Source organism: Macrobrachium rosenbergii, chromosome 3 (genome assembly GCF_040412425.1).
Source record: "Macrobrachium rosenbergii isolate ZJJX-2024 chromosome 3, ASM4041242v1, whole genome shotgun sequence".
NCBI lineage: Eukaryota > Metazoa > Arthropoda > Malacostraca > Decapoda > Palaemonidae > Macrobrachium > Macrobrachium rosenbergii.
In genome coordinates, this window is record NC_089743.1 from 51899461 (window position 1) to 51920677 (window position 21217).

The window sequence follows — 21217 nt, forward strand, 5'->3', positions numbered from 1 at the left end:
ATGGTGAGCTTGGTATCTCCCATTCAGACCTCTGGATTTTACCTTGATTGTTTGATTTTAGTGCAAAGATTTTGGAGCAAAGCCTAACTGATTTACTTCACTTTATGTACCGAAGATAGGAAACTGACATGCCCCCTAACCTTTCCTACAAAGAGACACCTATAACCCTCTAGTCTTATAGTTCCTTGTCCTTACTGTGGTTGTTTGAGCATTGTAAGTAACTTTCTCAGCTCCTTTTGGACAGGTTTGCTAAAAACTAGTAGGTAGTGGTTTATTGTTTTTAATCTTTTCTCCACTCCACTTGGTCTCTTCCTCACCTAACATTCTAACTAACTATCATACTATGAGTTTTAGAAGGGTTAAGTCTCACGCACAAAGACAACTCCACTCATGAATAACAGTCAGGTCTCTATTCAAGGATTTTGCAACCACAGACCTAAGGTGTGAAGATGGAATAACAGCTAGAAGAGTAGCATCATCAGTGTTCTCCAGACCTTGCCACACCCCTCACGTATAGATAATGAATAGCAAAATCCAAGAACACTACCTTGCAGAACACGTGAAATGACATTACTATAGCTACCATACTAGCCATCAACGCACACCCTTATGTTCTGCCTATCAAAAATTCATTTAAAACATTAAGAAAAGATCCAACAATTCCTAATAATCTCAGTTTGTACTTAAGTGCTTCATGATTCACATAGAGTTCTAAAAACTTTACTTAAGGAGGAGCAGACAATCAGTGAGAACATCTAAAATCCATATCAATCTGCCAAAAATTAATTAGTAGGAAATATGGTAACAAAGCAGAAACCTTGGTTATCACATGAGACCTGGAGTACTCTAAAGAACAGACAAAAGCAAAAGGTACATGTAGATAAATTTCAGGGAGGAAATGAACACAGTCAAGTATTCTAAGTACTCTAGAAAGTGAAGCTAAAAGATCAAGAGGAGATAAGAGAAAACATCTGGATAAGCACGCCGATGATCTTGACAAAGCCACATATTCAGGGAGTAGATTTGGTGCTTGGGTACCCCACAGAATTTACGAAAAATCCATGAACAAAATGAAAAAGCGGAAAACACCAGTTAAAATAGTATCAGAAGAGCAACAAAGACTACACTGAGCAGAGCATTTCTCTTATTTCATGACTAAGAGATAAACAAGGGGTAATCTGATTGATATACCAAAGCTGACACAGACCTGAGTGTGCTTATGAATGAAGCCAGTGTTTTTAATGATGAATCAGTAACAGAAACCTATGAGATGGAATACACCAGGCTATAACTGAATCACTAAGATGATCTGAGTTGAAACTGAGATGACATCTTGTATACTAACTACATTGTTTTACTGAATACTGAGTGAGGAGACAGTCTGGTGATTGAGATTCAGAAGCCATCGTTAGGTTATCACAGAGAGGTGACCAGGCAGAACGTGGTGACTACAGAGGTAATACACTGATGTCAGTTGTAATGAAAATATTTAGTATTTTATTCTCAGCAGCCTTCTGGTGGCAACTTCCAGCAAGGTAGTAGAGGTTATAATACTAAGGAGTCAGAGCCTAGCATAAAATTCCTTTTACTGGAATTTCCAGAAAATCATGCTTAATAATTTTGAAAGTGAAGGGACAGAAGGCTGTCCTTATATGTTGCTGTTCAAAATGGCAAGAGCATCTTTGATGATACTCATTTTGTTGTTTCCAGTTAATTCTAAATTTATCAATTTGTATCAACAAACTGTGTATCCCTTTTGGGGACTTTCCTTTTCGGAATCATGCTTCACCCTAACTGAGAATTTTCGGCAACTGAACTGTAACTGCCTATTAATCAAGAGGCAGAAGTCCTGGGTAAGTTAACATGCCCCTCCAAAAATGTAGTCATTTCAGCTGGAGTTAGATGGATCCTAGTATCCCTTTTGGGGGAAAGATCCTATTCAACAACAATAGCTGAATGAGGAACAGAATTCCTTCTGGAAGCTTTCTCCCACGGCTAGCTAAAATTTGTGTCCCTGAGCCTTCTGGGTTCAGCAGGGACATTTCAGTGGCAATGTCCACTTCATATTCTTTAGTAAGAATGTCAACCCCATGTAAAGATTCCTCACTTCCTCCTCAGGGTTAACCTGGGAGTACCTCCCAGGATTCATGTTACTGGGCTTTGGCCCAAACATGGATGTTGTTCTGAGAAAGGGTTAAATGTCTGCTGCCAGAGTTCTGCTGGAAAGATATAATCTCCCCATTCCTCACCCCTACTGAACACTAGGACCCATCGAGACAGCTTAAATGGAGCTATTTTGTTCTTAAAACTTGCTGCCAGGAGCATACTACAAATCTCGTCCATATCTGGCGACCAAGCAAATTTTCCTTGTTTTTTTTACAAGGACTATTCTCATGGCAGGTGGTATGGGCCATACCCACTGGTAAAAAGTGAACCGAGAAATTTGCTACGGAACACTTGAACTGAGGATCCTGCCTAATGGCGGCCCCATAGTGATATAAAACAAGTTGTTATTAGAAGCTAGTTAGTATTAGTTGTTTTTAAATGAGGGACACCTCTGTAGTTCCTCACATAGTCTCCATACTACAGGTTAACTTGATTACAAGTGTGTGGTTGTAATACATTTAATTAAATATCTATGTTAGTTGTAATACATGTACTTAAATATCTATGTTAATGTTAAGTTAAACCCTCTAAGGTTTAGGTTAGTTTTCATATCTGTACAGTATATGGCTGTATTACTTATACTGTACACTGTTAGTCCTTTTGCAATGGGTATGTGAAATTTTTAATTCTAATTGTCATGCCATTCAGACTAACTGCTATGAACTAATTTGTTTAACTAACCCAAACTACTGCTTTACACAGGTTAGATTAATGCTTCTAGCATAATCTACATTAAGCTAAGAATAGAGGATTTCTTAGAAGGTTCTCACTTAACCTATTCTAGGCTCATTTAAAACTTAAGGATATAAACTATACAGAAAATAACCCTCATATAATCTGGTTTTCTGTTTTATGTGGCTGAGACTACCCTTTAATCTGATATTCAGCCATTGCTGTTTTAGGCTCATAGTAAGATAGTACTTAAAAAGGGATTCCTACTTAATCTGGTTAAGCTACTGCCTGTTCTAGGTTTATATCACCTTTAAGGATACAGGCTACATAAGACCCTACTACTAGTATGTAGCTTTACAGATATGCTACTGAGTCATAAAAAACTAAGTTATTTTATTGAGCTTGGATACTGTTTATATATAATCCTAGACTTATTTGTTCTTTCTTAGCCTAGTACAGGGTATTGCCTAATCCAGATTATTATGGAGTTCTGGGAGACCATGGGAGGTAATTCCTTGAGGACGAAACAAGCGATTATGCTATAAAAAGGGATTTTGACAAAGGAAAAATCTATTTCTGGGGGAAGACCTGTGTCACCCAGTGAAATGGTTCCAATAGCACTCATTTCCAGATATAAATATTGCTAAATATACCAGAGAAAAAAGCTATCCATAATGCCGGGGTTACTACCCCCGGAGCGATCACCATAACGGTGTCGGTATGCACTAGGGGTGAGTGGACTCCACTATCACAGGTCTTCGTCAACTAGATCTCTCTATTCTCAAAGTCCCAAATTTGGGTGTGCCGTACCAAAGGTTGCTTCCCCACTCACCCACTAGGCGTCATCAAGTGACCACGTCGTCATCCCAATATTAGCACCCACCAAGCTTGGTATACCACCCGGGTGGGAAAGGAAGTGCAGGGATGGGTCACTGGGTGACACAGGTCTTCCCAGAAATAGATTTTTCCTTTGTCAAAATCCCTTTTCTAAGCTCGACCTGTGTCACCCAGTGAAATCGTAACAGAGAATCAGCCATACAAGAGCTTGGTGGTAGGTCTCAAAGATTACTTTAATGGAGCTAAATAAAACTAAGAGAAAACTTTACTGTGTTTTAATACTCTCAAGTTGTAAGATCAACAACAATTTCAAAATTATGAGGCACACAGTCTAAAATTATAAAATTAACCAAAACCAAGACACTTAAGGCTAACAAGTTACAAATAAAAGCAGAGTATCTGCGGTACGTGTAGGAATCAGGCTGTGAAGCAGACCTGACCTAAGGCTAGAAGCAGGGCGAGCAGGCGAGGCAGGTAGGCTAGAGAATATACCAATAGGTAAACGAGGATTACAAACCAAAAGGACAAAGAGTATACATAAACTAATCTTGAGCTGGACCAGGAGGAACAATACTTCCTGCAGCTACTGTGGAGTATTTAAGAGCCTCTAGGGACTTAAGATAGTGGCGTTTAAATACTGTTGGTGATTTCCAGCCCGTAAATTTTTAAGGTCCTCAAAATTCATATTATGGAAACAGTTAGTTGAGGTGGCCACCGCTCAAATATCATGTACCCGAGGTACTGACTCCAGGTTTGCCTGTTTAATGAAATAAAGAATTTGTTGCCTGATGGCCTTTAGGGAAACATTACCTCCAATTTCCCTAACAAAAAGAGGGCCTGAAGTTCTCTTAGAAGTTCTCTTTAAATAAGCTCTTAAAGTATTGACTGGGCACAAAGACAGATCCTGTGGAAGGGGAATAATCTTCCAAGGAGACCATCTATTCTGTGGCTCCTCATTCTTTGCTAGAAAAATGAGGTCCGGAGACAACAGAACTTCACCTGACGGGAGGAAATCAACATGATTGGGCTCTCTAGAAAGAGCAGACAGTTCAGAAATTCTAGCTCCTGAGGCTAGACTTACTAGGAATAACGTTTTCTTAACAGACTCAGGTATGAACATAAATCGTTATCAGTGTCTGATGCAAATTTAAGTACGTCATTTAAGTACCAGGAAACTGTGTGTGGACGGGTTGCTGGTCTAAGACGAGCACATGCTTTAGGAATTGATGAAAAATAAGAGTCTGTAAGGTTAATATTAAAGCCATGTAAAAATAATTTTCTTAAAGCAGATTTTGTTGTAGTAATAGTACTAGTGGCCAATCCTTTCTCAAATAGTGATCTGAAGAAAGAGATCGCTAAGTTCGTGGTCATTTCATGAGCTTCAGATTCTCTCAGAAACAATGCTAACTTTTTAACTGCTGAGTCATACTGTCTGAGAGTAGATTCCCTCTTATCTGATTCTATGAACAATGTATTAAGAGGGTCAATGTTAGCGCCTTTCTGTGCTGCAAATTTCATGAAGTCCATAAAGCTAGGGCATTCAGAACTCTTGAGAAAGCTGACACAGTCCGAGTTTGTACTACTTGTGTCAACCTTGGGTTGGGGATATGTTTGTGCATGAGCTTTAACTCTAGTAGTAAAGGAAACCAACTGCTCTTCGGCCAGTTGGATGCCACCAGTGCTACTTGACCTTTGAATGATCTGAGTTTGTGTAAAACTTTCATCAACAAATTTAGTGGTGGAAACAGACAGATCCTTTGCCATCTGTTCCAGTCGATTGACATTGCATCTGTGGAATGAGCTAGAGGATCCAGATTGGGAGCAAGGTAACACGGAAGCTTGTGGTTGCTCTCTGTGGCAAACAGGTCTACGTGGAGACCCGGTACCTGAAGGCAAATCCACCCGAAACTTCCTGTCCAAGGACCATTCCGACTCCAGCAGGGTTGCCCTGGACAGTGAATCTGCAATGACATTCCGAACACCTGCCAGGTGGGTGGCTGACAGGTGCCAAAGATGTTTCCTTGCCAGAGAGAGAATTGCGACCATTACTTGATTGATATGGCTCAACTTGGAGCCTCCCCTGTTCAGGCAATGCACCACTACTGCACTGTCCAGCACCAGCCTGATGTGAATCTGTCTGGCTGGACACAGTTTCTTTAATGTTAGAAATATTGCCATTGCCTCTAGAATGTTGATATGGAACTGGCGGAATACTGTCAACCATGTTCCTTGAACTTTCTTGTGTTGGGAATATCCTCCCCATCCGCTTAGGGAGGCATCTGTATGGATCACTAGTGATGGAGGGGGAAATTGAAGAGGCACTGACCTTGACAAACTCTTGACTGTCGACCATGGTCGAAGCCTCTTCCTCAATATCTGCGGAATCAGAGACAGCTTGTCTCTGCTTCTGCTGTTGGCTCGTTTCTGCCATACCCTATTTATATCCTTCAGTTTGGCTTTTAGCAGCAAGTCTGTTACTGAAGCTAACTGAAGAGAGCCTAGAATTCTTTCCTGGGTACGACGAGAGGCTCTTTTGTTTTTGAGGAACTTTCTGGTAGCTTTGGCTATTTCTTTTCTTTTTGTTGACGGAAGTGACAGTGTGTTTAGGTCTCACTGGATTCCCAACCACTGAAATTGAGCCGCCGGAATTAGACGGGATTTCTTTCTGTTTATTTGGAAACCCATGTATTCCAAGAAGTTGATTACTATGTAAGTTGCTCTTCGACATTCCTTGATGTTGGATGTCCAAATTATCCAACCGTCCAGATATGCGGCCAGCATAATCCAATGGGTCCGTAGCTCTTGGACTACTGTCTCTGCCAGTTTGGTAAAGATTCTGGGCGCTATGTTGAGCCCGAATGGCATGACTCTGAACGAGTATGCTTGTTTTCCTAGTCTGAACCCTAGGTAAGGGCAGAAGTTTCTCGCAACCGGAACGTGATAATATGCGTCTGTAAGATCTATAGAGGTGGTGACGGCCCCACGGGGAAGTAGGGTCCGTACCTGAGAGATTGTAAGCATGCGAAACTTGTCGCAGTGGATGAATAAGTTGAGACGACAGTGGATGAATAAGTTGAGACGAGACAGGTCCAGAATTACTCTTTGTTTGTCTGAGTCTTTCTTCGGGACACTGAACAGACAGCCTTGAAATTTCAAGTGTCTGACTTTCTTTATTGCCTTCTTTTGTAGAAGTTCTTTTGCAAAGTCCAGTAAGTCTTTGGATGGATGTTGATGGAACCTGCCTGGTGGAGGAGGCCCCTTGCTCCAGCTCCAAACCAGACCTTTTGAGATTATGCTGTGGGCCCACAGGCTGAAGGTCCAATGGTCCCTGAAGAGATATAATCTCCCGCCTACCTGAGGTATTTCATTGAATGGGAGAGGCCTTACTTCCTCTGATTCCACGGCCTCCTCTTCCACGTGAGAGAGGTCGGGATGCTGCTCTACCTCTGTAGGTGGCTCTAGCCCTGCTTCCCCTCGCATGCCTATTGTAGTCTCGAAACGTCCCTTGGCTTTCAAACGAGGTGTTGAAAGCTGGGGACGACACAAAGGCTGGCGAAGCAGAAGCTTGCTGAGCCGGCTGCATCAGTACGAACTGCTGCTGAGGTTGTGACTTAGATGTAGAAGGCTGGCCGATCTGTGAGACCAGTACCGCCTGAAGCACTGTTTGAGCCTGAGGTTTCTTAAAGCCCTGGAATCTCCTGAACCTTTTCCTTTCTTTAGGTTGAGGTCCGGAGGTCTCAGAGAACTTCCTCTTGAAAGGAAGGCCCCAACGAGAGCGGAGACTCTGGTTCGCTCTAGTTGCCTCCGCCATGACATTATTGACCTCGTCCTCTGGAAAGAGGTTAGGTCCCCAGATAGAACTCTTCATAAGTCTATTGGGCTCATGTCTGATGGCGGCCTCTGCGAAGATGTTTCCTGCAGTTCTGTCTCGCTACCACAAAGTCATAAAGGTCCGATTGGAAGGAAGCCAATAACGACTTTGTGAGGACCCGAAATAGAGGTTCGTCATTATAAACCAATGCCGTTACCTCTGAGATGGTGACGGAGTGCAGGGAGCGACTCAACCTGCACTTGGCCTCAAATTCCGCTTTGAGCATAGCCTCCGGAATTCTGGGAAGTTGCTCGCTGAATAGGGTGGAGGCACATTTGGAATCGAGTTTCCCCACCGTAAAGGTTGCCGGAACTCCCAACCAACACTCCGAATTTCCGAGGAAGAGAAGGGAAGTAGAATCTGTCTCCCCGAGTTGAGGCATGGTCTTGCCATCTATCCCCGCATGAAGGGTCAACTCTGTAATCTTAGTAGTGCAGGGGGTAGGGATGGCGTCACCTACGGAGAACATGGTAAAACTTCCCTTGAAGGGGGTAAGTTTCGTGTTCTCACACTCCCAATCTGTGAGAGCGCGCATCAGGGTGGATTGAGCTTGGTCCCTTGGGAAGATGACTGTCTCTTTAGGGACCTTATCAGACCTAATCCAGGCTTCTTCCGTTAATCTGGCAAAACCTGGATAGGGAGGTACTAGGTCGGCTGGAAAGAACTCCAGTTCCTCCAGACGACGAGTGCCCAAACCCTCAATGGTCAGTGTGCCATTATGCAGGGGAGCATGCAGGGCCAGCCGCCACGGATTTCCCTTATCAAAGGGGGGCAGTTTGGAGGCATCCGGGACAACGTGGGATTGTTGTGCTGCTCCGGATTGGATGAATCCGGAGAGCAAGCTTTCCTGGGCCTGCACCTGTCGTGCCAATGACTGCATTGACTCACCGGAGGACTGTAAGCTTGTGACCAGGTGAGTCGAGAGAACGTTTAGCCTAGCTTCTACCTTGGAGTCGATTTTCTGCATCAGCAGATCGACAAAGGCCTCAGAGTCAAAGCTAGGCTGTGGAGACTTAGCCTTTGAATCTCTGGACCTCGACCCCTTAGAAGAGGGAGTAGCCTTACTTGAGGACGCCACCGGTTTGGGAGCCAGAGACGACCTAGAGGGAGCTGGCGGGTTAGACCTTTGAGGTCTAGAGGGCTTTGTTAAGTCCTTCTTTTTTAGGGATTTCACCTTGGGTATAACAGACCGAGATCTGTCCCCAAGGTTAGCTGGTTTCGGAAACCCCTGGAAGGAGGAAGAAGAAGAAGGTGAATTAACTAAGGTTCTATCTAAACTAACCTCGCCTGCCTCACTTACCACCCTACCTTCTAACTGTTGGTCATCCACGCTCATGGGCTCCAGGTGGATGTTAATAGCTGCCACCTCTTTCGCCATCTCTCCGCACAGGTTGTCGTCTTGGGAGGGTTGCGTCTCTTGCCTGATCTTCTCAATGAGTGGGGCGGCCAACTCCCTCGGTAATGCGGCGGAGATCCAGGCACCAGGGTAGAGGAGATTACAGATCTCCTCCGAGAGCGCATAGGGGTTGCTGGACGCAACATTCCTCCCAAATCCGCCGACCCAGGTCTTCAGGGTCGACAGCGAAGAGGCACGGATTGCTGGGTTAGACTGGGAAAGAAGGTAGGACTTACAGAAATATTCTCTCGAATTTTCGTATATTTCCATGTGAGGCATCAATATCAAAGGGGACTAAAGGTTAGCAGACTCTCATCCCTTACCGAATCATCGGTCGCCAGTTCGTAGAGAGCGTAGCAAATTTCACAGCCGTCCGGGTGCCAAACGGTCAGGTCCCCACCATGCACTGCACAGCTGGAGTGTGAGCGGCACACCTCGTGTCCGCACGATTGCTGGAGAACGGCCGAGCACCCTGGCTCCTGACAACGTACCATCTGCAAGTGAAATGATGGTACATGAGTATCATTAAGGCAAGACTCGCCGGACTAGGTCCGGCGGCCAGAGATTACCTTAACTCAGCTTAAGAGTGATGACACATGTGAATCAACAAGGCAAAAACCCCGCCGGAACTGATTCCGGCAGCAAGTTCTAAAACATCACTTAAATTACTGAATGGTTAACTCATTATATAAATGTTATAATCAGGTACTCTATGACACTCTGTCGTGAAGTCACTGAAATCTCATTGTGTCTCATAATATGGGGACGGCGTAACAGTGGCGGAGTAGGGGGGGGTCGCATGTAGCCCCTTCTCAAACGCCCAGGGCGGAAACCATATAATGGAAACCGCCAACAACCGTGACTCAAATCCACCGGGGTGGTTAAATGGACAAGAACAACGAAAATTCAGACCAGTCCGGCGGAGAAGTGGATTCTAACATACCCTAACTGTTATTATGCATCCACGTGACAATGTTCGACACTCCAGCTACTAACTACTAAAGCAATTAGAAGCGAGCTAACGAAACACCGCCCGTATGGGAAAGGTAGTAAGTGGCGGAAACCCGGCGAATTGCGACCGGTCAGGTGGGTAGCACCCTCTGGACGCCGATTATAACCACCTTACGGGGGTGATGAACGCAATCGAACTGCTTTCCCCTTACGAGGACAACGCTCAGGCAACGTCACCAAATTCTAATCATTAAGGAAGAAAGACGGGGACTAGGCTACATACACGAGAATATGGAGTTAATTGATCCTAGCCTACCCTCCAAAAACCAAGCTTCTTGGTCTGGTCAGGAAGGCCAGGATTAATGCCACTGGTGTGGGGAGAGAAGGACCTACGTCCTAGCTCAGCCACACTCCCCAAAACTGAAACAGCTTGGTCAGGTGGCAAAATAAGAAGTGAGGATCCCCCTCGATAAAGGAACTCGCTTACTAGCCTAACCTCACCTTCCAAAAACCTAATGGCCTGGTCGGGAGAGTTAGGTAGCCTGAACATCATGTAAGAGCACTGTCATGCCTAGCCTTGGTAGGTTAGGCTAGATAACTACCTATATTAGAAATAAAACTACCTAGCATATAAACAACCAAAATATAAGAGATAACCACTCGTGATGTGGGGTAGCCTAGTATTAAACATATATAAATACATATATAAATACACAGTTGACTTGACGGCAGGGAAGGTCCAAGAAATATAGGTTATTTTGGTAACGTAAGGTACCCAAAATGGCCTCCCTGACACCGAATCGCATGCATAAATTAATCCAGGAATAGATATGTCATCCTTCCTTGTACATAACAGCTATCATCATGAATAAATAATTTACACCATCGAGAAGGAACCAGTTCGCTGGTGGAAAAAGGAGACCGATAAAAGGACTCGAATTCTATTGTCAGAAAATGGGGAGCCTAATGCTCTCGTGACAGCGAAGAGGCTGATACCCGATTCCTCATCTCCAACCAGCGACCTGGTAAATTCTCCAATTAAGCTCCAAACTAAATGGAGTAAAGATAAAAACTAGGAGAATTCGTTCATTTATTAGAAAGTTGAGATAGAAGGTCGAAACGGGAAGAGGCAAACATACAGCCCACGCTCGGCTGTGACGCAGCATTGTTTATACTGATAAACAATAACTACGTACAATTCAAAAATACGATGCCTCTGCGTTAAACAAACCAACTAGAATTAGTACTCAACTTAGATGGTGGGAAATTTTCAGTAGAAGACATGATGAGCTGCCAAAATACGGAACACTATCACAAAACAAAATTTCACGTGTTCTCGATATTGTGCTAAAATTGGAATAACGACGCGGTCACGTGATGACGCCTAGCGGGTGAGTGGGGAAGCAACCTTTGGTACGGCACACCTAAATTTGGGACTTTGAGAATAGAGAGATCTATTGGACGAAGACCTGTGATAGTGGAGTCCACTCACCCCTAGTGCATACCGACACCATTATGGTGATCGCTCCGGGGGTAGTAACCCCGGCATTATGGATAGCTTTTTTTCTCTGGTATATTTAGCAATATTTATATCTAGAAATGAGTGCTATTGGAACCATTTCACTGGGTGACACAGGTCGAGCCCAGAAAAAGTATATACTATACAGGCAAAAATTTTGAGAACATTACTATTTAATATTCTTATTTTCACCATAACTTCATCAATCATTAAAAAAAATCAGCAATCAAGAGGTAAAGTATAGAAAGAAAATCACTGCCTTAACCCTTAAGGGATGGGTTAAATATATATCAAGCACACCCTCGGAACCGGGCAAACTTTAAGGTTGGCCAGTTTAAGAAAAAACATATCAATGGAAAAAGGAAGATATGCAAATGCACATGGTGTAAGAAAAAAATTCTAAAAAATTTTCCCTACCTTCCACAGGAAGTTGAAAGTGACTATTTACAACCCTGTGTGGGGCCTCTTTTACAAAAGACTCGTAAAAATATCTTAATTTTACCAAGTTATGCATGTTTTTCTAATTTATTTTATTTTATTTTGTAAAACTATAATTAAAGCTGAGATGGGGAGATGCAGTAACTTTTTGTGAGGGATACATGTTTTTTCTAATATTTCTCTGCACTCTTCTTAGTAAAATTACAATTACAGCTGACACACTATCACAAAAGATATAACTAAAACCAACAGCAATCCCTGGGTATATTTATGAGCAAATAAATAAAAAGATGTCCTGGAGCTGCAAAGTGGCAGTACATCCTCCTCTGAAATCTCAAGGCATACTGATGATGCCTCTCCCATGCCAAGGTAATAAGCTGCCGTAAGTCATTCATAGACCATTGAAGTGCTATGAACCTCTTTCCCACTAAATTCATTCAAACAGTGTGGCGCATAATATTAATACTATGAGGATTCCTGTCCATTAAGGGTTAAGAACAAGATATATATTTTTATTGCAATAATCCCAACCAGTGGTAGGACACCATTAAAAAAATACAAATTACAGAATATATTTGGTCCTGAAGAGTTAAGCCTTGAGACTTTGTATCCCTATACAACTGTGACTCCAAGCAAAATGTGCAATATTATACTTTACCTTTTCAACAGCAGTGGCACCAAGGGATTTTGCTGCTTCGATTGAACCTGCATATGGCCATTTTCCTGAACCATCATCTGTAAAATATAATATTTAAAATAATCAAGCAAGGTCCTTCACACAATGAACCTTACACCTGACCAGCACAAAATATTCTAACCTGTTTTTGTGATCATGAAAAAATCGTAAATATACCTATGCACAATCAAAATTAAACTAAGGAAGAAAGTTACAACAAAAAAGTTTTGAGACTTCTACAATAAGGCTAACAACATTTGACTGGTATTGTAAAACCAGACAAGTCACCCAAATTTCTTCAATTTCACAGGACTCATTCACAATATTAGCTATTCAAAAAACACTAGATCCTATTTAACAGATGACAACTTAAAAATTTCATGACTGAATAATTGGGAAAGACTAATCAAATGTTTTTATGTCATGCTTGTGTGTTACTTTTACAAATGGTAACAATTTGCAAATTATTTTCAGGTTTTGAAAATTGAAATATTTCATATTTGTATTGTGTGGATTTAATTTTTTATTCTAATTTTCATTATATTATAATTAAGATGTCATGTTTGCACAGTGTTTTTAGAAAGTTTAACTTTGCAATACAGTGTCATGCCATATTTTAATATTTTCTATTGCAGTCGAGTTTCCCTTTATCTGAGACTTAGAAAATTGCTGCATGTGCATGTATCCAAAACTATCAAATTCTTGAAATCCTGTGCAAGTTTGGACCCATCCATTTGTTACCACTGCGACACAGCTGGGTAATTCAAGTGTTATGTTACATGGTAATCTATTCAAACTTTTCACTTTGATGGGATGTAAAATTTAAAAAAAATGACATTTTTATAATAAAATAAAGTTTTACATATACTTACCAAGTAATTCCATAACTATTAGTTTCATTTATTCGCAGCAGCTTAAATTCAAATTTCACTGTAGCGACACCAATGTTCTGTGTAAGTGACTAGTCTTGGCCCCTAACGAAAAAGTTAGGAACGACTCAGCAGATAATCCTCAGTCTGTTTACGCTTATGTCTATCAAAAGGGAGGAGGGAGGGCTCCGATCATGTAATTACTTGTAAGTATATATAAAACTCTATTTTATAACTTACCAAGTAATTACATAGCTGAAGCCCACATTGACGGGAGGTGGGATACATGGACATATTCTACTCTAAAACATTAGAAATAGAAAAGTTGCTAGCATTGAAAATAATGCTTGTCGTTCCTTGTTAATTAAGAGAGCCTACAGTATAAACTGCCTCTGGTTGGTGCTCAACTTAACCGGTAGTGGCGCAGCAGTAAAGCCGAGGGTCACCTCTACTAAAGAGGGAACACTGTAGTGGAGCACTCCAATCGCTACCAAAGCATCAGTGGAAGTTATGCCGTCAAGGAATTATCTGATGACTACCAGAACTTCAAAGGCGCCCTTGCCCTGGGTGCAGTACCATAATAAAAACAACCAGATTATGCTGTCACCTACACTGAAGTAAAACCACAAACCATCCACTAAGAGTGCCGGGTGCTCCGGGTACATTGCAACCCACCCCGCCCGCCGCGTCCCCAAAATTCGACACCTCACCACAAGGTGAAGAGGCAATAGGAGAAAATCCTATGCTTCCTTCCATGATACCATGCCAGTAACTAAAAATTGCAAGGTACTGCCAAATTTTTAAACACTGTTTAAACTCCCTCAAGATTATGAGAAATGAAGAACAATCATACTACCAGTAGGTTGACTGCTGAATGGACGTAAGGGATGTATAGTGTTTGAAAGCTGATGAGGTAGAGGCTGTTCTGACATCTTTAGCTTTCACTAGAAGCAGGAAAATGCTTCTCCTAAATCTGACCATATCTCAGAAGATAAGAGTCCATTAGGATAAAGGGCAAGATGTTCTAATCAGAGAACGAGACAACCTCTTGCCCTAACTCCCTGGATTACATGTGGCCTGGGATCCAGCTTTTTAAGCAATACCATACCATCCAGCTGGGCAGAGAGCTCTCTATTCCTCCTCAGAGCCAGTGAACAGTTCTGGCTCTCAGAAAGTGAGCTGGTGCCAGGGGTTGCAGTTGCTGCCAGGAGTTCTAATCAGAGGAAGAAAGTAGTTCTTGCCATTACACCATAGGTTCTGGCTGGCCTTCAAACCTGAACATTCTAACTGGATAGAAAACTTAAGTCTTCCTCAGAGCTAGTGAGCGCTGCTGGGTGCTCAGAGCAAAAACTGACGTCATAGTCAAAGCTGGTGCCAGGCTATTGTTGGTGCCAGGAGAGCAAGACGCCAGCCGAGCTATGAGCTCGGGTGCTGTCTGGAGCTCCTGGAAGACACGGATGTCTGTAAAATTCCTAAGGGAGAAAGAAAACGGATCCAGGTCTTGGAAGGGTCCCTGTCCTTGCCTAAAATCCAAGGAGAAACAAGCAAACCATGTCACCTTCTTCCTTGCTTGGGCATGTCAGTAACTTCAAAGGAAATTAAGATAGGGATGCCAATGAACTAGGTCTCCATGCTTACACATGAGTTATGCATAGTTCAATACCCCTTAGCAGGGTAATTTCAAAAGGAACATGGACATCTCGCAGAGGAGACGTAGGGCCTGAGATACTAGCTTCGGAAAGTCAATCCCCAGGTCTGGAAGACGACGAGAGAAGATTGACTTCCACGTCTTGCAATGGTCTCTGCATTACGTCTAAAAAAGATCTTCAATTGATAATCCTCCGGACAGTCTGGAGTCTGTTGTGAAAAGATCTGACTACCTTGGTAGACCTATTGAAGCAAGGTTGTCCGAGACAACACAGTGGGGGAGGATCCTGTAGAGTCCGCCCACTACCGAGCAGGTTCAGGGACCATGATATGGGCCAGAATACAGTAAACCCCCCGTGTTCGAGTTCTCATGATCCATGGACTCACCTATTTGCGGATTCCTCTATGGAACATACACACATTATTCGCGGAAAATTCGCCAATTCGTGGTATTTTTCACTGAGAAATATTCAATAATTACTGTATTTTCATATCATTTTCATGACTAAATGCACTTTTTTGTGATAAAACTATTAAAATACTCAGGGGTTTTTTGTGTTTGAACTATCAAAATAGGCAGTTCTAGAGTTTTTAGAGGGGTTTTAATTATTTGCAGATTTTAGCTATTCACGGGGATGTGGTATGCATCCCCCCCAAGATACGGGAGGGTTTACTGTAAGGCTAAGCAGACAACATAACTTGGAGTTAGCCTGAAGACTGTGTCACTCCTCCTTGACCATGATGAAGGGCGTGAACAGAGGTGGCCCAACGGATCTGTCTATAGCATGGCGGCTGTTGCACATGCTATAGGGATGGTATGGACCACAAAAGGAGGAAAACAAAGATTCCTTGAAGGGGCAAACAGGTCCAAGATACGTCTGTACCATAGATTCCACAGATCCCAGCAGCCAGGGGGTTGACAGTCCCCTTCTGATGTCTCGATGCGTCTGATAGGGCTTTAGTTCTATGAACTGATCAAGTGACTAGAAGACCTGACTGATCTGTCCACAAAAACAGGGCTCTTCCTATACAGGTGGGGAGACGTGGAGTAGATCCTTGCTTACATAAAACATTAGACCTGTGGTCTAGTCTGAATGGTTACCACAGTCTAGGAGTGCAATAAGGTCAAAAAGCATTGAAGTTATGTGAAAAAACTTCCAGCTCTATGAGAAGGAAGTAAAGGATCCATCTTTCTGGGGACCACGCCCAGGAAAAACCCCGGTTCCCTAAGAAGGCTCCCCAACCCGTAACCGAAGCATTGAAAAGAAATCCAGGACTAGGTTCACTGATGAAGGAACTTCCTTTCCAAAAGACAAAGTTTAAACAACTATAAGTATTTAAATACAAGAGGAACAAGGACTCCAGAGAAAACTTGTGCTGTCAGGAGGCTGACATCTGGCAAGGACAAAGAAAGGTGCTTCCTGCATCTCCAAAACCCATTCAACAGCCATGAAGACGGAAGGAAGAGTCTGTCTAGTTCATCCTCTATCAGCTGTGGGAAGGCTTCGCATTGATGATCAAGTAGACCCACAGCCAAAAGAGCAAACTAGTAGAAGGATGTGCAGAATCGCAGACAACCATGTGAACTAGCTGCCAACTCTGCAGACTTTACGACAGCCCGGTGAAAACGTCACAATCCATGCAGATTCGACAAAAACTGAACTTGATAACGCTTAGTATGGACTCGACGATACCCTAGTAGAGAACAAAGATGTGCAGAACTGTATGCATTGAAAAATTCTGAAAAGTTATAATAGCTTAAAAAATTCCACAACCTTAAGAACCTGGGCTCCGTGAACTTATGCCAGGCCTACGTAGGTGGCCAGCGAGTACTAGAGATATAATGACAGCACTCTAGAGCAGGTGCCGGGGGCTTGAATGAATGTGCCAGGCACTAAGAAGTGGCGCCAGGAGCTCGGGAAAGGATCCAGGTAAACAAGAATTGGCACCTTACAAGAAAGGTTGTTCAACAAAGAACAAAACTGCTAAAAGACCACCAGAAGAAGGTAGCTTTTACCATTGACAGGAAGTAGAGAACAGCAGCTGTCAACCTGTAAATCTTTAGAGGAGTGAAGAGCCAAGAAGTTTATGGCATTCAGTCTTGGAAGTGAAGGAAAATTGGAGGATGCATTGAAAAGTCCTACTAGGTCTGTCCAATCAGGCTAACAACTCGTGGGAGCCTGAGCTAGAGTAGGCCCACTACTATTGTTGCAGGCATGAAGGGGGGAAAAAGGGCAAAACTCTTGGACCGTCTGAAAGCAGAGATCCTTGGCAGACGGAAAAACTCGAAAATCCGAGAGATGTGACTGGAAGTTGACAGGAGGACTCTGGTCAGTGCTCCTGATGCGTCCAAAAAATCAGGACTTCCAACAATCCTGACAAGAATGTCTAGATCCGACGAGGCACTTGCTCCTTTTAAACAAAAGCCAAGTTTCCAACCTTGACAGATGCTTGGATGACTAGGAAATAGACCAACAACAAATCTGACCCAGAAGTCTCATCTGGAGGTAGACTTGGTCCCTGTTCAATGGGAATTGGCACACAAGACTGAACAACAGCGTGTTCTTAAAATTCAGGTGCCGAACCAAAGTGGAACTGGCACTGGACACAGCAGGTTGGTGCTAGGATCCCTTGGATCCCACTAAACGCTTGGGTCCCTTGGATCCCACTGTACACTTGGATCCCTCAGATCCCACTGGGTACTTGGATCCCTCAGATCCCACTGGGTGTTTGGATCCATCGAATCCCACCAGACACTTGGATCCATCAGATCTCACTACACACTTGGATCCATCAGATCCCACTAGGCACTCAGATCCGCTGGGTGCTCTGATCGGCTAGGAGCTCAGATCCCACTGATCGCTCAGCTCTCACTGGGAGCTTGGATCCCTCGGATGCCACTGGGTGCTTGGATCCGTCAGATCCCATTGGACACCTGGATCCATCAGATCCTACTGGACACTTGGATCCATCCAATCCCTCTGGATGCTTGGATCCCCCTGGGAGCTTTGATCCCATGGACGTCTCTGATCCACTTGGCGTTTAGAAGCCATTGGGCGCTTGGGAGCCACTGGGAGCTCGGTATCCACTGGGAGCTCTGCGTTTTCTCAAAAACTACAAGAGGACTCCTGGTCGCCATGGCACTTACAAAGGATCGAGGGAGCCTGATCCTCCATCACGAGCCTTTTCAATGGCCTGGAAGAATCCTGGAAATGCCAGCTGCACCCTTTAGACTCAGAGTCTGATCCACTGGAAGATAAGGTGTGACGGTTCACTTGTACACCTTTCCAGCAGTTATCCACCTATACCTGGGAAATAGTGACAGGTTCAGCTGAGGGAGCATCTATCCATGGGTAAAAACCTCTTCGGACTCCCATGGACCAACAGTATGCCTCCTCCCAGATTTAGGGGAGTCTAACAGGGACCAGATTTAGGAGATCCGATAGGGCCGGATAGCCACATCCTCCACTAAACATCCAGCAAAACGACTTTCCAGTGGCTATCTGTAGATACCTGGAACTGGCAACAGGCTCGACTGAGGGGGCAACTACCCGTGCATAACCCCCCCAACCTCTTTGGACTTCCAGTATCCCTCCTCCCAAGTTTAGGGGAGTTTGACAGGGACTTTCTGTCTAGGAGCATCGGGAACAAGTAGGCACCTCCTCCACTGCCCAATACTTTACTATTTCAGGGTTAACCTCTGTTAACCTAGACACAAGACTGGCAATGGCGTGGGAAGGAAGTGAGGGAGCCAGGTGCAGGAGCAAGAAGAAGAAAAAAAATTAGAGGGCTAGTAGCAGGAGAGAAAAAATTGGATGTGGGGAGAGTAAGTGCCAGATGATCAGGAGCTGGTGCTGGGCGCTGAGTGCTCCCACATGTAAATGGCGCCAGGCAACTGGCCGTCAAGCGAGCTAGTAGCTCGTAAGCTAAGGTATCGGGAGCTGGTGAGTGCTCCTGGGCATTTGGAGCTGATCATCAGCTGTCAAGAACATCAAAAATTCCAAAAGCCCAGTGCAACCAAAAAAATCATGATTTCTCTCCTTGCTACGTTCTGTCCTTACACTTTTTCAGTTCTCTGCAAAGGAAAGTGTAATAAGATGTTTAATTAATTCTTTGAAGTACACAGAGTACCATCATACAGACAAATCTCAACTCCTAACAAACATTATTTGAGACTTGCAGAAATGTAAAGAATCATTACTGAAAATATCAGTCCTGTAGCGAACGCAATGTTTACATTTTATTATACTACTTGATGAAGATGGTAGCAAATGCAAAGTTTACTTTATCACATTACTCAGCAACACTGTACATTATTACATTACTCATCATAAAGGTGAGTTAAAACGATTGTAAATTCACTACTGTAGAGGTATTTATTATTAAAAAAACCAGTTGACACCATTTAGTAACAACAAACAAGGAAAACACTCATCCTGAAAGCTTTCAGCTGTAGATACTCAACTTTAGGCTTGAACACCAAAGTCCGGTTGAATATTAGGGGGAAAAAAAAAAAAAAAAAGCTGCTGCCGACATCCGGTATTAACACCAGATGTCACAGAAACAGACTGAGGATTATCTGCTAAGTCATTCCTAACTCTCATAAGAGGGCAAGACTAGTCACCTACACAGAACATCGGTGTCGCTACCACGAAATCTGAATTCAAGCTGCTGCGAATAAATGAAACTAATAGCTATGTACAGTACAGGTATTATAATTTGTTGGAAAAAATGTATCTCGAATATAGCCTAGCCTACACTATAAAGTACACTTGATACATATACGGTATAGCAATTATTAATATCAGCTAATTCTGGAGGTTCATACAGATTGACTTATGATAATCCAATACAAAGAGAAATTGAATAACAAACAAGGATCAGCTTAGCCTATACACTACGGTATATCTTACACATATACAGCAGCCTAGCCTACATTATACTGTACTCTATATTCACCTACTAACATCGTATTATACAAACATAAACGAACATGCATCTTTTCCATGGATCTTTTAAAAAGTTATGTTTTACTTCACTGTATCCAGTAATATTGTATGTATTCTCATATTGTTTTTGTATTATAAATTGCGATCATAGCAATGAATGTTTTGGTTTGGAAATCGATTACGTGATATGTTTGTTTTGGTGTATTTAACTCAGCTTGGTATGCTTTTCTTGCTTCTAGTTAGCATAAATGAATCTGTACATACTTTATTTATATGGAATATTTTTCGTTATAAGAAGGGATTCTAAGTCAAAATATAACTTAATTACATCTCGTTGTGAAATTATTTTGGTTATTTTTTTCATTAATAGGTAACGTTGGCCATTGGCGGTATGTTTGTTTTGTGTAAAAAAATCAAGATTCCGTTCGCTTTTTTCACTTGATCTCATCATAATACGAGCTTTATGTATTTATCTTTTATCGGCGTGAAAACAGCAGTAATGTGTTCTTTCATGCCCAGTAGTTTTGATTAAAATACTTCTCTCTCCAATTTTCTTTATAGTCGAGTTTCATCCATGTTGCCAATGCATGATAATTTATAGTCATTAGCAACATGAACATTGTTTTCTCAGATTCAGCTACAACTTGCAGCTTAAATTTAGCAGTATATTTCATTGCTGATCGTTTCTCCATAGCGGATAAGAGTATAATGTAAAAATATATTCTACTTACCGTCATTTGTAACATAACTACGGTAATTGTTGAAGTACAAGCAAAACAACTATTGTTATCCAATTCGGCTATTGGCAAAACAGCAGTTTCTTGTTTGGTTGTTTATGGCTGTACGCATTTACGTAAGAGTATAACGTTAATAACAATACTTTTATCATTCGCTTTTATTTTTTTAACTAGAAAATGGGATAAAGAGATGGAGGAAAAGAAGTTGGTCTATTGTAATTTGGTCTCTCTCACTGCCTGATTGTAAGCTGCTGTTGGTACCTGCGCGAAATTTTAAAATATTTTCTAAATACTGTCGTACCAGTATTAAGTGCTAACCCCATCGCAAAGTCAAATTACCATAAGGCAAATTATCGTAACTCAAGCACTACTTGTAATTACTTGGTAAGTTACTTATATAAAATTAACAATTAAAATCAATGATAAAACAAAACATTTTTAAAAAAAATGAAAAATTATAATAATCAATATGCTGTAGCAGCCAAATCC

The 21217-nt window shown here is 42.5% G+C and overlaps 1 protein-coding gene across 1 annotated transcript in view; it reads right to left on the reverse strand.

Moving 5' to 3' along the window:
• Positions 1 to 21217, reverse strand: part of LOC136855636 (glutamine amidotransferase-like class 1 domain-containing protein 3, mitochondrial) — a 54563-nt gene that overhangs the window by 4843 nt on the left and 28503 nt on the right. Inside the window, exon 5 of the mRNA XM_067132821.1 lies at positions 12509 to 12585. Within this exon, the coding sequence (XP_066988922.1) occupies positions 12509 to 12585 (77 nt within the window). The remainder of the gene's footprint in view (positions 1 to 12508; positions 12586 to 21217) is intronic.